Source organism: Manis javanica, chromosome 1, assembly GCF_040802235.1.
Source record: "Manis javanica isolate MJ-LG chromosome 1, MJ_LKY, whole genome shotgun sequence".
Taxonomy (NCBI): domain Eukaryota; kingdom Metazoa; phylum Chordata; class Mammalia; order Pholidota; family Manidae; genus Manis; species Manis javanica.
The window spans coordinates 158,761,235-158,778,317 of NC_133156.1; the positions used below are offsets into that span (position 1 = coordinate 158,761,235).

The 17,083-nt window shown below is 40.4% G+C and overlaps 1 protein-coding gene across 1 annotated transcript in view; it reads right to left on the minus strand.

Annotated features, from left to right (window-relative positions):
- Positions 1-17,043, minus strand: part of TMEM182 (transmembrane protein 182) — a 73,465-nt gene extending 56,422 nt beyond the window's left edge. Inside the window, exon 1 of the mRNA XM_017653570.3 lies at positions 16,907-17,043. Coding sequence (XP_017509059.3) covers positions 16,907-16,912 — 6 coding nt within the window. The 5' untranslated portion in view covers positions 16,913-17,043. The remainder of the gene's footprint in view (positions 1-16,906) is intronic.
- Between the last annotated feature and the right edge of the window lie 40 nt (positions 17,044-17,083).

The following is a 17,083-nucleotide window of genomic DNA, read 5'->3' on the forward strand; positions in this document are numbered from 1 at the left end:
GCAGTTTTAGAAGGAAGCCTCTGTCTCACCTCTCACGCTGCAATCTTTAATCGAGATTAATTTCTTAACTCCTTTTAGGCAATTTTGTGATAATTTGTGGGTCAAGTGTTCTAACATAATACTGAGTGCATTTCAGGTTTATAATTTAGACATTCAGGTATGTACTTTGAAGATCAAGAATGTGGTAACAAAAACGAAAGAATAGAAAAGTACTTTTATGCAGCAAACTCTACAGAATAAAAACAGCATTGTCTATAGCAGCTCCCAGGTCTTGTACAGGTGATTCCAAATAATTGTGCCAACGTCAAACAATGAAAAATATATTTTCTCTGGATTAATATAGATAGATAGATAGATAGATAGATAGATAGATAGATAGATAGATAATGTATATATATTTATATATTCATCTTGATTAAGAAATACATATTCATTGGATTCAGATGAAAAAATCTGTCTACTTTTTCCTCTTTTTAAATATCCAACTTTTTCAAAATATGAGTTATACTTGACATGCATGCAGACCACTTAATAGCAATGAATCTACACTGTCTTAATGCCTTGTCTGTATAGTTACTTGGGTTCGTTTCATGTCTGACTATGCCACAGATGATTTTTTAATTCTTGTATAATATTTTTAAATCTGTACTCTCCCTGTGGTATGTAATATTTTTAAATCTGTATTCATTTTCAATATACTGGTTTCCTTTAAAGAAGAAACTAAAAGATGGCAGACAAATAGCTCTTCTCAGTTAAAAAAAAAATACAGATATTTTTTTAGAACACTCGACCCACAAATTATTCCAAATCTGTACTCTCCCTGTGTTATGTAGTATTTTAAAATCTGTACAGGGGGGTACATATTTTAAAATATATACATAATATATATACATATTCTCAATAGTAACATGGGTCACTGCATCTTATAAAGAACCATCTGAGCTCTACCAGCTTCCTTTGCCACTTCTCATTTGGCACGGGATAGATCCTTAGATACAGATTTGGTAAGGGCAAAAAGATACTGGCTGGTAAGGACATAGGGTCTTGCCCAGCTCCAGCTGTATACAGATGCAGGTGTCCAAAGGTCATGAGCAGAATTGCAGTCATACAATTAGTGACTGTGAGGGTCAGACAGAATTGAAAGTACATCTGAGGCAATCCCCCATTTATGCTCAAATCTCCTTACAAGACTCACCATGTCATCCAGGCATGCCATTTCCAGACTGTTGTATTGAAAGACATCAATCATTTCCACAGAGCTCTGCCTTAATTTCTGTCAAAACTGCTTTCCTAGAGTTTCCAGTATTAAACATATTCTGTCCTCTGAGATTGCACAGCACAAGTTTAAATCCTCTGCCAAGTGACAGAACTTTCTGACCTTTTGAAGAAGCCAGTATCTCATGCCTTCTCAAACTGCAACCCTCACTCCATCCAAAAATATTTCTTCTTTTTTCCCTAAACTAAACATCCTATTCCTGTAAACATCCCTTAGATTGGTAGAACTCCAGATCACCTTGCTGTTTTGGTTTCTTGCTACAATTTTCAAGTACTTGGTTGAAGTGAAGCATAGTACAATATACTGGGTGTCCTCTAACAACTTAATAACACCACCTTTCTAATTTGGCTGCTGTGATAAGCAGAATATGGCTTCCCCAAAATGTCCACATCTAATACTAAATATAATCACATAATATGTGATTATGATACTTTACGTGGCAATATCTTGGAATATACAGGTAGGCCCAGTCTAATCACATGAATCGTTCAAAGAAAAGGAGAGAATCTTTCTGGAAAGAGTGGTCAAGCAAAGAAATGTGGCCACAGAAAAAGGATCAGAGAGTAGTTGGTTTGAAGATGGAGGACAGAGGCTATAAGCAAGGGATATGAGTGGCTTCTAAAGAGAAAAGAAAGCAGATTTTCCCAAAAGCCTTCAGCAAGGAATGCAGCCCTACCAACACCTTGATTTCTCTGAAACTAGGTTAGTAAATTTGTGTGGTTTTGAGTCACTAAATTGGCATTAATCTGTCACAGCAACAGGAAACTAATACAGATGCTATTTTATAATTAATGCAGTATCAGGTCAAATTAAGTTTTTTTGGCAGGGTGGGGAGGGAAGAAAATACATCTTGAAGAAGTACTTAGTGAAAACTTGTGACTCTCCAGGCATTTTACCAAGTTTCAAGGTGACAGTACACAGGCCCTGACCTTGAGGGAAAAAAATCCATTAGAAGGAAATACATAGATGCTGTCATGAGTTTCTGGCCACCTTAAACAGTTCTCCTGCTGATCTACTCACCCATCTCCCAGGATCAGTGTGGCTGGGATGGCGGATGTACAGTTAGGCTTACAGGTGACAATATTGTTCTTTGGAGAGGAAGCATCTGTTTAGGAGGGTTTTATTTATTTTACTTATGTGTCAGTGGTTTGTGGTAAAAATCTTTGCATCAGTACTAAATCTTTAACACATTCATAAATATACACAAACAACTATATTTTTCAAATAAGCAAACAGGAGTGTGAGACTAATATTACCATAATTCACCTCAATTTTTGTCTTTGTCATATTTTAATAACAGAGGTCCATCAATTAATAACATTTTCTCACCCTTTTTGGTTTATATGAAAATGATAAGCACCATTATAAAAATATACATGTGGTAACCCTGTTATTATTAACCAATCTAATTATTTCCCACCATTCATTCATGTACCTCTGGGAAACATATCATAAGATACTTCTCACATATAAAACCAAACTCCTTAAGCTCAGTTATCCTCAGTGATTGTCCTAATGTTTGCCACAGAACAGGCACTAAAATAAAATAAAAATCCAATTGTATAGGATTCTTGGTTTAGGTACAAATACATGACCTCCTGAGTGATCCCCCTAGCCATCTGTCCCAGAAGAAACGGCCTTGATGTGGTGGGGCCTGTTGCCTGTGAAACTCAGAAAGATGGATTTCAGCAGAGTATGTGCTTTCTCCACAGATGCTCACAAACTATCTTTTAAAAACTCTGTATTAGACTCTTATTGAGAAATGAAATGGAACTTACCATCCAGGGGTCCAAAAGCATCGTTCTTCCTCAGAAATTGGACCATTTGCCTGTCCTTTGAAAGTCCTCTAACCTTCCATGGAGTCAAGCACTGTTGTATGTTAAGCCTTATGCTGATCACTGGGGATAACCGAGCTTAAGGAGTTCAGTTTCACAACGCCATATCATATGGTATGTTTCTCAAATAGATGTACATGAATGAATGGTTGGAAATAACTGGTTTGATACATATACACATAATGATACTTGTTATTTCTAATAATCCAAAAAGGGTGAGGAAAATGCTATTAATTTCTAACTTGTTTCTAATAGCCATTCCTATCTCTTTCCCAAGTTCTCTCAGCAGCCTAAACAGTTGTCTATGCACCAGGAAGATGGTTATGCAGCTGCTGTGTTTTCATGATCTCTTTACAAATGTGAGCTTGGCTTCTTTTTCCCTTCTACCTTCTCTAGCAAAAGGTCAGCAGATGAGGGGACACATACCTGAGCACCAACCTAACTCATAATAACCCTGTAACAACTGCATTACTGCTGTGTGTCTTATCCCTTATGTGAACACTGCATCTATTTTTATGTTGATATGATTATCACACGGAATCTGCAAGGCCACAAGCATAAGCATGTGTCTGAGGTCCAGTCCCTCGGGAGAGCTTGGTTGTCAAAAATGTAAGATGACTAATCAAAGCTCATATTCATGAGCAGCTGCTACGTAGTGGATGCCATCCTGAGCATGCTAAATGCTTTGAATACTAGTAAGTCTTCAGTTGCCAGAATATGAATCAACTTGTTTCCTTGTGGGCATCCACTCTCTTGGGTAGGAATTTTAGTATCGAAAAGTCTTCTTGGTGGTAGGGGTTAAAGATATTCTGGGCCACATGAAGAAGGCCAGAGATAAGCAAAGAGATGTCTCACTGCCAAAGGCAACTTGCCCAATTAATGGGCTACCTTTGTATGTTTAAATGTTACCCCATGACCTAGTTACAGCTTTCAACCTGTTCTCCCAGTTCCCAAGGCCAAATGAGGAGGAGAGATAGCTGGATAGGGACTTGGGAGCAGTCCTCCAGGTATGATGAACCTGGGGACAAAAACAGGAACTGTAGGCACCAGCTTAGTTCCCCACTTTCTGTCCCATTACACTTTTTAGAATGAGGATTTCATTGAATTAAGAAGAGTAGAAGATTCTTTTCATAAATAAGTAATGTTGGGCAAATTGTCCAACTCTGAGTCTCATTTTTTTCATGGAAAAATGTTCAGGAATTCAGATGATAATGGGGCTCTCAGGTAAGAGGATATATGCCAAATGAGTTGGTGCATTATGTACATTTGGCTTCTCTTCTATCCTGCCTTTAGCTGAGGATCATTCTTGGGAAAAAAAGGAAAGAAAATGAAAATAAAATAAAATGAAACTCCCTATGCTAGCATTCCAGATCTGACTCAGGGTTATTTCAACTCACTTACTTCTCCCCAAATGCCCCCAGCCCTCCCCGCACCCTATGCATCATCCTCCCTGTTAGGCTACCAGTTCTCCAAATCTTTGCCTAGTCAGCTGCCCTCTGATTAGAAGGTTCTTATTTTCCACCTATGCAGTGAACTCTTCATTAATCCATTCAACATATATTTACCAAGTCCCTACTATGTGCTACATGTTCTTCTACGTGCTTAGTTACCAGCAGCACTCTCCGAGGAGACTGTGCTATATAACCCAATAACACTTTGCCATATTCAAGCACACTCTTGCTCTACTAGAGTTTCTAAATTCCTGCATCTTAGAAAAAAAATGGGTCAAGAAATGTTTGCTCAATGAACAAATTAATTTAATAATAAATGAAAAAAAGTGAATGAAAGCCCCATGTAAAATTTGCCCCGTTATTCTTCAAGATGTTGTTAAGGATGTTGGTTCCTACATCTACAGTGTCCTCTTACAAGGATCCAGAGGAAATTTCTGAATGCTACAAAGAACCTGTGTTTCCACAGAACACCACTGTTATTTTTAAACCAAGAGATACTCTAAATCTTTATTCATCTGATAAATATTTATCACCTATTCATCACTTGCCTAGAATGGGGACAGTGAATAAAATGCCCTGCCAGCCTCAGTGAACCTATTATTCTCATGGCCCTGAGATTGCTTCTCTCTTCACCATGGTACCTGGAAAACTCCCAGGCAAATGTGCAAAAGGGGAGGCCCTGGTTTCCTGATCCCCTCCACCACCCTGCCTCCCTTAGCTTCTTTCCTGTGTGCCCCTGGCTTTCTCTCACACACACACCTTTTTAACCTACTGTTTTGTGTTTATGTAAACTGCTTCAAATACTCTGAAGAACAGCATAAGGTAAAGCAAACATAGATACTTTGTGACATCAGATACTAGGAGACACGCTGTGCCCACTAAGAAGAATGGTTTGATTGGCTTTTTCCACTCTGAGAGCTCCTTGAATGCTTTGGTCAGCCTGCCTTTTTTCTCCCTCATCCTTATCTCTACTGCCCTAATTTCATTTGGAGATCCTCCTGGCTGCCTCTTCCTAATTTTAGAATACTTTTAGATTTAGATTCTGTTTTAGAATCTCTTCTCAGCTAGAGATACTGTGGCAAAGATGTTTTTAAGTTTTTAATTTTAAAAAGTTTAAAAAAATCAACCTTTTAAAATCTAGAGTGTGTGAAGACCATGAGCACTCCAAGACAGTGCCATAAATACCCCCTTTCTTTTTACAACTTAAATAAAACTTGACAACCATAGATGGATGAGCAAAAACAATGGAAGGCTTTTGCCCCTTTTGACCCAATGTCTTTTTATTTAGTTCACTGTGTATTTTTTTATTAGCAAATACACCAAAACTAAGCAGAAATCCCAAGCTATGTTTAATTAGAAAACATTTTTTCCCCCTAAGGTCATAATTTCCAATCCTGATGTTGCAATAGTCTTCATTATTACCTCAAACTATCTAATGAAACTAAACATTCTCAAAATTAATTCTGGTTCACTTTAGCTTGAAAAAGTACAAGAATGGCAATACTCAGCACCCAATAAATAGTGCTGAATGAATTTGTAAACAATTATAGAAATCAGACTCCCACAGTTTCTTCATAGTGGTAATCTACTTTTTGAAAAACGAGGAATAATTTTTTGGAGAATTTAGAGTAGATTCTTTTTTTTTGTCAGGAATAAGATGATATGGATCCACAATACTTACCAAATCTCTGAAAATCAAAAGCTTTTGGAAAGGAAGACTGAATTGGTATGAGAATATATACAAACTATATGTGAATTCACATCTGGTGCTAAGGGTTGCAGATAAAGGCTCGTGGCCCCATGGCCCTATAGACATAAGACTGAGTGATGACCCTAAAATCAATTGCTTCCCTATTATCGTTATTGGAACAGATTTTTACAGCCAAGGAACCATCACATGTCTCTGTGACTCTAATGATCTTTTAAATCTCTATTTTACATTATAGTTCTTGTTTCTTGTGTGTGATCCTTCCCCACTACATCTCCCATCCACCAATATGCCAATAGGACCTCATCCCGTAATTTTAAGAGATTATTCACAGGCCTTCTCATCTTATGCATAGTACAGAACAAATAAACTCTATTGGAAGAGGGGAGGAGGTGACAGCGGTTGTTTTTGTTTACTGCTACATCCCTAACACCTGGCTATGTTTAAGGTAGATGCTCCGGTAAAAGCTTAGTTGACGAAATCGCAATCTTCTTGAGTTGAACTGAATTAGGTTGAACACTGCCATCTGCTGGTCATGAGTAAAATTGGCATCCTATGGTATAAAGCTCAAATGTTGGGATTTTTATATAATGTAAATATTGTAGTGCAAGGACTTACTATTTTAGCAATATCTGATGCTGAACAGTCTTAACTAAGATGATGTCATTAAAGTACTAAAGCTTTTATGAATAGCTTACATTGAACACTACAGCAAGATCTAAGGGTTCATTCACCGTATTTATTTTGGCAGCATACACACTCCATTAAATTGAAAGCTACTTACACAAATAACTCACACAATGGGATTTATATTAACAAAATACCCTTTACTTAGAAAAAGAGTTATCTGCCTAGTTCTGGATTCAGTTCCATAAAAAATTCTGTTAGTGCACTTAAGTGTATTAACTCTTGAAAAGGGTAAAAAATCTTAAAACGTATTTGTTAAAGGCTTGCTTTCAATTGCAATCAAGGCACAATAAAACATTTCAGAGACAAAACTGGGGACCAACGGGGAAATTTTTTGATACATAGAATGAGAAATCAAAATTATCTAACTTACAGGTACATATCTATTGTACAAACAAATGCACATTTTAAACGACTATGATTTTGATTTAATTTATTCATCCCTTTGCTTAGTTGTAATTCTCCTAGAGGATTCATGTTATATTCCATATGCCAGAAAACATGTGAATGAAAAGTTTCATCTCTCCTGTCCCTTGGTTGGGAAACTGTTTTTCACAAATCTTGTGTGCCATGACTTGAGTCTTAATTTAGAGAAAGCCATTTTTATTTATCCTTGACTCAGAGGCTTGTTGCTTTCTACTTACATACGTTTGTCTCTAAGTCCTTCTTCATTGGAAAAGATGAAGATGAGTGTTTAATTCCCACTCTGCACGACCTTCCCAAGGTGGGACTTGAAAGAGCCTGAAGTGAGTCCAGGGTCTGTAAGCAGTTCAGGTTGTGTGCCCCAAAGGAAACACAATCCAATCCATGCATCAAAGAGCAGGGTGTGGAGAATTACTACACCAAAAAAATAATAAGGTTTCCACTTTCACTTTAAAAGTGTGGAGAGCAGGAAAGAGCATTTGGCCTACCTCTGTTATAAAAGGTTAAACAAACCAGCTTGTCTTTTTTGGGAAGAACAAGTACCTATAGGAATAAAAATAACCAAAGCACTTGCTAACCTGTAGTGGATAAGTGCAGAGAGGCACAGAAGTTCCTAAGACTGTTCAGCTAAAACCTCCAAATGAACTGCTAGAGTCCAGGGCAGCTGGTGTGAAGATCCTGCAGGTCCCACACAATGAGGGATTAGCATCAAGTCAGTTTTCCTCAACAAACCCTACCAGGTTCTTATAGAGAAAACTGGGACAATCTTGAGAATCCTCTCATATCTTGGTCTTCCTCGGGAATCAGAAAAGTAGCCACTGCCAGACTCCTGACCTGTCTTCCCTGTGGAGCAAAAGGCTTAATCTGCACAGAAAAGAGCAACAAACTGTCACATTAGGGCACTGGTGAGAAGCTTTTGTAGCTGACAAAGACAAAATGTTAAAAAAAAAAAAAAAAAAAGCAAGAAAGGAAGGAAGCAAAGAAAAAAGGAAGGGAAGAATTTATTTCCGTGAGAGAGAAGCAGGAATATGCCCAGAACATGTAGAATTTTCAGAGCAGTGAGACTATCCTGTATGATACACATCATTTTACATTTGTGCAAACCTGTAGAATGTACAACACAAAATGTAAACTGCAGACTTAGGGTAGTAATGATGTGTCAGTGCGGTTCATGGATTGTGACAAAAACACCACCATGGCACAGGATGCTGATAACTGGGGGCACTATGTGTGTGTGAAGTTAGAGAACATATGGGAATGCATTGTACTTTCCACTCAGTTTCTCTGTAGACCTAAAATTGCTCTAAAAAATAAAGTCTATTCAAAAAAAATCTCAGTCCCTAAGAGAGTGGAATGTGAGATGTCAAGCCCAGCACTATAGCTTAAAAGAGGTGTGGGTACTGGTGAAGGCTACATCCCCAAGACCAGATTCACAGCGCCTAAGACTATGCCTGGCTAAGACATAATCAGGACATCAGAAAATGCTCCCCTCCCCTGCCAGCCACCAACGGGCCAGTATGTGTCAAGGAGAATCAACAGCAGGATCCACCTAGGAACTGCAAGAGGAAAACCGTCTCTGAGGGACAGTGCACAGCCAAGAGGGGAGCAGATACAATGGAAAACACTAGCAAACTGCCCACACCTGAAACATAAGGTAGCCCTATGCTTTACTCTTTAAGAGCAGTGTTTAACTTTGGCACTATGTACATTATTATTGGCTAATTCTCTGTTATGGAGGCCAGGATGCAGTCCTGTGAGTGGTACGACATTTAGGAGTGTCACTGGGCCTTACTCACTGGACAAGTTACACACTCCCAACTGTGGCCATGAAAAATGTTCCAGGGAGCACCAAATGGCCACCAAGAGGCAAAATCACCCTCAGCTGAGAACCACTGCACCAGAGAAACATCAAGTCTATAGTGCAGGAGGGTATCTGTGGGAATAGGAACATTAAATGCAGTTCAGCTCCTGATTAACACACATCCTCACACTGAGGGACCAGCAGAAGGAAAACTGCACTCACCTCCAAATGTATACATAATAATTTGATCTTATCTCCTTTTAAAATTAAGCTACCTATTACAGTTTCATAGATGGTAGGAGAAGACATGAGACTCCTGCCTCAGACAAAAGACTTCATTACTCCTGACACAACAAGCAATAGAAACACTAGCAAGTTTGCTCCAGTTTCTTGTCCTCCAAATCTCATGGGAGGGATGCAGTGGGCCTGTGGATTTGTACATGTAGCAGTTTTTATTTGCAATGCAGGAACACTGAGCTCATAGTATCCATTATTTTTTTTTTGGTATCATTAATCTACAATTACATGAAGAACATTATGTTTACTAGGCTCCCTCCTTCACCAAGTCCCCCCCCCACATACCCCTTCACAGTCACTGTCCATCAGCATAGTAAGATGCTGTAAAATCACTACTTATCTTCTCTGTGTTGCACAGCCCTCCCCGTGCCCACCCCACACTATACATGCTAATCGTAATGCCCCCTTTCTTTTTCCCTGCCCTTATCCCTCCCTTCCCACCCATCCTCCCCAGTCCCTTTCCCTTTGGTAACTATTAGTCCATTCTTGGGTTCTGTGATTCTGCTGCTGTTTTGTTCCTTCAGTTTTCCTTTGTTCTTATACTCCACATATGAGTGAAATCATTTGGTACTTGTCTTTCTCTGCCTGGCTTATAAATGTCCATCAGTAGATGAATGGATAAAGAAGCTGTGGTACATATACACAATGAAATATTACTCAGCCTTAAGAAAAAAACAGATTCTACCATTTGCAACAACATGGATGGAGCTAGAGGGTATTATGCTCAGTACTCACTATTTTTATAAGCAGTAAGTAAGCTTTATTTTTGAGTAGTGGGGAGACATTAGCTCATCTTTCAGGGTTACTAGCTGTACAATCAGCCCTGGGAAACTGGCACAAATAAGAGTACTAGAGGCTTACCACCTTACTTTGCCCACTCAGAAGCATGGGAGCTCAACAGGTCCAAAGAGGACTGTCTCTCTGCACAGTTTTGGTCAAATGTATCCCTATTTCATATTTAATGTTTTCAAAATTGTTTCTTTTTAAATCCAATTTCTAATTGTTCATTGCTAGGATATATGAATAAAATTGTTATTTAGATATTTACCATGTATTTTGGAACCTCATTAAACTCACTTTATTAGTTCTAGTAGATTGTTGTATAGATCCCTTAGTATTTTCTACAGGGACACCTTGAAGATATTGTGGGTTCAGATCCATACCACTGAAATAAAGTAAATATTATAATAAGGTCAGTCAAAATGATTTTTTTAGTTTTCCAGTGCTTATAAAAGTTAAGTTTATACTATACTGTGGTTTGTTAAATGTGCAATAGCATTATTCTAAACAAAAGTAATCCTTTAATTAAAAAACACTTTATTCCTAAAAAACACTATCATCTGAGCTTGCAGCAAGTCTTAATCACTGATCACCTTAACAAATATAATCACAATGAAAAAGTTTGAAATGTTGCGAGAATTACCAAAATATGACAAAAAGACATGAAGTGAGCAAATGCTGTCAGAGAAATGGGGCCAACAGAGTGGCTTGACACAGGGTTGTCACAAACCTTCAATTCCTAAAAAAATGCAATATCCACAAAATATGGGAAAGTGAAGCACAAGGTGCACGTGTACACAAGTGACCATGTGGTGTAAGAATATAGAGTTTTAGCTCTTCCTGGCAACTGGATAGCTTTCATTCTCGTGTTTGCCTGGTGCTCTCAGCTGAGGCACTGGTGAACTCACAGGGAAAGCACCAGCAGGGGTGCCTGTGGGAAAGCCTGGGAAGTTACTTGCTAAAACACCCGGGGGGGTTCACTTGGCCACCAGCAGGGAGGCTGGCAGAACTTGCTGCCTGCATGGGTGCCAGTGTGCTGGGGCCTAAGGACTACCAGGTATCTCACATTCTTCTGGCTGCTACACACCATAGGGGCAAGAAGAGAGTACAGCACATCAGTCTGGAAGAGAAGCTCTTTCTTCATGAAGTGGCCCTCAGCACCATCTATTGAAAAAGTTTACCATCATGCCAGCTAGTAAAGGAGAAGTGTTTACGGGGTCCAGCTCCAGTGTCACAGAGCAGGGCAATGATGGGTGTATTTGGAGTTGAGAGCAATATAACAGTACTGGCACAGCCCACCCTTTGGTTAACCAGCTTCCAAACACATCCTTCTATCCACATGTCCATAAAACAATTCTACTTTCCACATAACAAAAGGGAACAGTCTCAACAGTTGTCATGCCCATTCTGGGTATATAATTACTCCTCAAATACATTCACAGTCTCACTGAGTATCATGTTACCTAAAGACCAAATTGTAAAATTAAGCTCCAACCACTCGTATATATATATATATATATGTTTATACTTGGATATATATATGTTTATATTTGGAAGAAGACCAAAGAAAGTGGCTAGCATATATAAATGACTGCATATGTATAACAGAGAAAATACCCAAAACTTTCACAGTCCTTACTTCTGCAACTGGCATAAGATCATAGTTGATACCTATGGCTCCTTCTTGTCCTTCCTGTTTCTTATTTGACTTGCCTTCAGCCAAACTATCAGCTGGTCAGAGTTCTTTCCCTCATGGAATGATGCAAATGCTCATTAGATGAAAGTTCTGGTTTTTCAATAGCTCTATCTTTTTTCTTTCCTATGTTTCTATAGTTTTCCAGATATAGTCTTACTTTATGCTAGTGCATAAAACTTCAATTTCTCCTTGGTAATCAACCACTCCAGCAAGTAGAGTAAACCCTTTTTCTTTCCATGTCAGTGGCATAAAGAAGCCAAAATGGCCAGGTGGTGGTCTTATCTCCTAATTCAATAGAACCTTTGTTATGCCCCTTGGTAGATTCATTATCCTTTTGGGATCAAAGACCTTAAAAACCAAAGAGCTTATAGTTGCCAAAATGGTCAGCAAATATTCTATCAGGTATGATAGTGAGAGGAGTCAGTCAGTTCCATCATGTGATTCCAAAACTAGGCCTTCTTGGGTATGTGGGAGCGCTGTACCATGTAACGGTCCCTGATTCAAAACATAAACAATATGCTTTAAGACAGAACACCACTCTTTTAGTGTGTTACCTCCCATCTAGCCCTGTAACTAAACCTTCAGTAAGCCATTTCTCTATGCAATTAGGCCAGCTTCTTCTGGGTGATGAGGAATGTGATAAGATCAATAAATTTAATACAGATGATCCTACTGATTCACTCCCTCTGTAGGAAAATAAGTACATTGGTCAGGAGCAATACTATGTGAAATGCCGTAGTGGTAGATAAGGTATTCTGTGAGCCCATGGGTAGTGGTGTAGTCGGAAGTATTATGAACAAAGAACGAAAACAGAATGTTTGTTTATTCTACTGAGGAGGAATCTCTGCACCTTCCATAACAGCAGAGGCCCAATGTCAGTGACATAAAGAAGCCAAAATGGCCAGGTGGTAGTCTTATCTCCTAATTAAATAGAACTTTTGTTCTGCCCCTTGGTGGATTCATTATCCTTTGGGGATCAAAGACCTTAAAAACCAAAAAGCTTAAAGCTGCCAAAATGGTCAGCAAATATATAGTGAGAGGAGCCTTCTACCAGGTCGCTCCCCCATGGCATGGTGGCATAGCAGGAACCAACTGCTGGTCTCTACTATTGGCATATTAGGTATTAAGCAGAGCCATTGATAAGAGTAAGGCCATGTCGTTGAGCCCACGGATAGCCTCCATCGCTGCTACATTGCACATGGGCCCATTGAAGAAAGACTGGTGTGGGTGGGGACATGCAAACAGTACACCAGTTTTGCTCACCTGACTACTAAAAGCCCCTCAGTGGTAGGTAACCATTAGTGGGCATTCACATAGGACAAAACGACCTTCTAATCCTGTGCCACTTTGAGACATCCATCCATATATCTCCTTTCTAGACTTCGTCACTTATCTTCCAACTCTGCTCCATCTAGCCTGCATGTTACACATGCCCATGGATAGCTGACTTTATTCTTAGCCATCTTTCACCCTAGGCGGAGTAACCAACCACCATGCCACTCGAAGTTCCAACCAATGGTAAGATTCCTCTTCCCCACTCTAGTTCAGAGACCCCTGTACAGTATTACAGTGAGTGCTACAGCTGTCCACTTTCAGGTGGTGCCAGAATATCATGCAGATCTTTCTGCTAACCAGCTTCAGGTATTTTCTTCCTCAGTCAACTGGTTGTAAGGAACCCCCAAGAGCCCATGACTGTGGCTGGAGGGACAGGAGACAGCGCAGCAGGTGTCAACATTGAAGGATTCTGAGTCAAGCCACCTGCTCATGCATTTTGTAATTTTTGAAACTGCTCAAGATTGATCTTTCATTTGATGATGCACACACACTTATATCTAGGTGGATGTAACAGGCTGAAAAGTGTCTTCCTAAAAATGATATCCAAGTCCTAATTCCTGGATCCTGGGAGTGTTACTTTATACAGCAAATATCAAAGAGTCTTTGCAAATGTGATTAAACTAAGTATCTAGAGATGGAGAGATTATCCTGTATTATCTGGCTAGGCCCTAAATGCAATCACATACATCCTTAAAGGAGGAAGACAGAGAGAGATCTGACCTATACACAAAGGGGAAGGCAATGTGAAGACAGGGCAGACAGTGATTTGAAGACGCTGACTTTGAAGACTGTGGTAATATGGCCACAAGCCAAAGCATGCTGGCAGTCACCAGAACCAGGAGAAGGCAAGGAATGGATTCTCCCTTAGGGCCAGTAGAAGCTTGATGGTCTTCTAACACCATCATTTTGACCCAGTGACACTGACTTTAGACTCCTGGCCTCCAGTACCATGAGAAAATACATTTCTATTGCTTTAAGGCAACAGATTTGTGGTAATTCATTACAGCATTACTCTAAGTAACTAATCAGGGAGAGGAGCACAAAGAACACCCAGTCTGTGGTGGGAAACTCAGGCCACATGGTGACCTGATGTCTCATGGTGAGTTGTCTAGTCTCCAATTGTTTGGACTCCAGTATCTCGGAGATCAGTGCTGTGCTTCTTCTGCAGCTCTCACTGAAGGCAACAGGCAACAGCCTTGCTTGGCACATATACCCTGAGGGTCCCTGGATCTACTGAACCATAAGGCCATTAGTACAGTACCTTGTACCTCTGCTTGGACTTGATGCAGATACTTCTCTTATTTTGACATAGTCATTCTCCAAGACATATTTGACTTCCTCAAAGGCCAAACAGATAAGTTAAACGGGGATGTGATAGGTATGACCATCTTTGCTTCTTATAAGTCTTTGATGTCAACATCAATCTCTTTAATTGCTCTAGGAATAAAATGTTGCTTCTGTTTTACCATGTTGACAAGGAAGGAAGTTCCTGGGATTTCCATATAGCCTTCTTGACTCTACTGGGGCTCACCTATGTGTCAGAGAGCTAATATGCAGATACTATCAGATGTCACATTTATTATTTCAATCAACATTCAGGAACTGAGGAAATAAGAAAAGGCTACATCCAATGATCAAATGGGCCTACTGTGTGCCAAACCTGAAACAGATTCCATTTATCCCCTGACTGATCTAAGGTCCTACTCAGAAAAGAGTTAACATAGCAGACCTGACTACCATCCTTTGAAAAGTCTGCTTAAAATGTCCCTTGACTGGCATCTGGGAGCTCAGATTTTGGGAGGTTTCTGCCATCCTAACTCATAAGAGTGACTCAGTGTGCCTAAACTGCTTGTCAAACAATGTGGTTTCTGTTGAAAACCTGCTTTTCTTTGGGTAATCTAGAATTTTGATAGGTACAAAGTAGAGGGGGCCAATATAACCAGCCCACAATAAGAACCCTGGGCACTAAGTCTTTAAGAACATCCCTGCAGACCACACATCACAACTCATTGCTGGAAGAATTACACCCTGTGTGACTGACTGCACTGGGATAGGACTCTGGGAAGCTTGTACCTATTTTCTTTCAGACTTTGCCCCAGGTAAGCCACTTTGCTGATTTTTCTTTGTGTCCTTTTCTTAAAATAAATCTCATCCATGACTACGACCATATGCTGAGTTTTGTGAGTTCTCCTAGCCAATCACTGAGCCTAGGAAGTGGTCCTGAGGACTACCAATACAGTCCACTCTTACTGGTGGGGTAGAGTGCATTCTGGGTCCCCAAGAATTAGTGTCAATTTGGAGGCAGTGTCTATTAATTCCCCAAAGACCTGGTTATTTCCTTTTTCATGATGCAGGCCCTCTAGTAATTGCTGCAGCCTTCTGGAAGGCAGATTTATGGTATGTACTCATGTGACTGTTGCAAGATCCTTCCTAAGTTTACCCAGAGACCCCTTGAATCAAGGGGCCCTTTGGGAACTGATTTGTGAACTGTGACTTTGTGAACTAATACAGGAAGGCTAGTTTCCTCAGATACAGGAATGCAAACTACCACTGGCAAATGAGGCTCAGAGTAACTGGGGGTTAAGGATCGTCAGTTTCATCTGCATCCAGCCACATGCTTCCATTCTAAACTTCAGTGTCTCATTCTTTCCTAAACAGCAAGCACCCTAACTTTCACATGAGAAACTTTGTAAGACTGAATTCAACAGATGTTGTAATTGAGCAACCTGCACAATTAAATTGAGATTGCCAGTCATAATCTCAGTAAAATTTGACTCTTTTTGATACCAGAGTGAGAGGAATAGGTGATGAAATAAATCCCTGAATAAAAGAGGGGCTAGTAACCATTGTTAATGGTTATTAAGTACTTGTTTCCCCATGTGTCTGGCAGCTATATGATTTATACCCACTGTTTGGTGTCATGCACTGCCTCATTCCCTTCACTGCACTCAGAACAGAAGCCCCAAAGCCCACCATGGCCTTTTAGGTCCTGCATCATCTGCTCTCCTGCCTACCTCCCTGATCTCCCTGTTTAGAGAGCTTCGCCCCTTTTACCTCCTTGCAAATCTTCTCAGCTTACACATCCCCTTCTCTGAGCTGCCTTTCCAAAGCAGCTCACACCACACCTCATTTAGTCTCCACAGCCAGATCTTGCTGTTTTATATCATTTGTTGCATTATTTTATTTATTGTTTTTAGTCTCTTGCTTATTGTAGGATTATGATTTTTGATTTATCGTGTTTGCTTATCATGTGCTTAAAACTCTTACTACTCCAGGGAACTGTAACCCGAGCTCTGGCGGAGACCATCTCCGTCTGCGCACAATGCATATCCCAGGGAACGTGCTCAGTAGCCTGTGGAACTCTCAACGCTGTGAGGTTAGGCTGCATTTTTCCCTCGTTTTTCAAGTAGGCACACCGAAGTCTGGCGGGGCCCCGTTATTCCGGTCGGGCCCAGCCACTCAGAACCCAAAGTCTGTGGGTCTTCCGGACGGGCTGGTCACCACCGAGGGCCAGCCACCTGCACTCGGAGGTGAAGCTCATTACAATTCCCTCCCGCCCACCAGTGGCGGGGACAGCGGGGTCGTTACCCTAAGGAAATGTAGAGTATCATCATTACCATCATAAACCTGGTGCGTCCTTCCCACTCCGCCAGTTCATCTTAGGCCAGCCTCTCCCGAACTGGGGCGGAACCCGCGCCAGCGAGCAGAGCCAGCCTCGCCCGCACACAGCACCCAGCGGCGGCCCGCGGTCGACCTCTCTGCGCAGGCGCACGCCCCTCGCTTCCGCTGCGGGC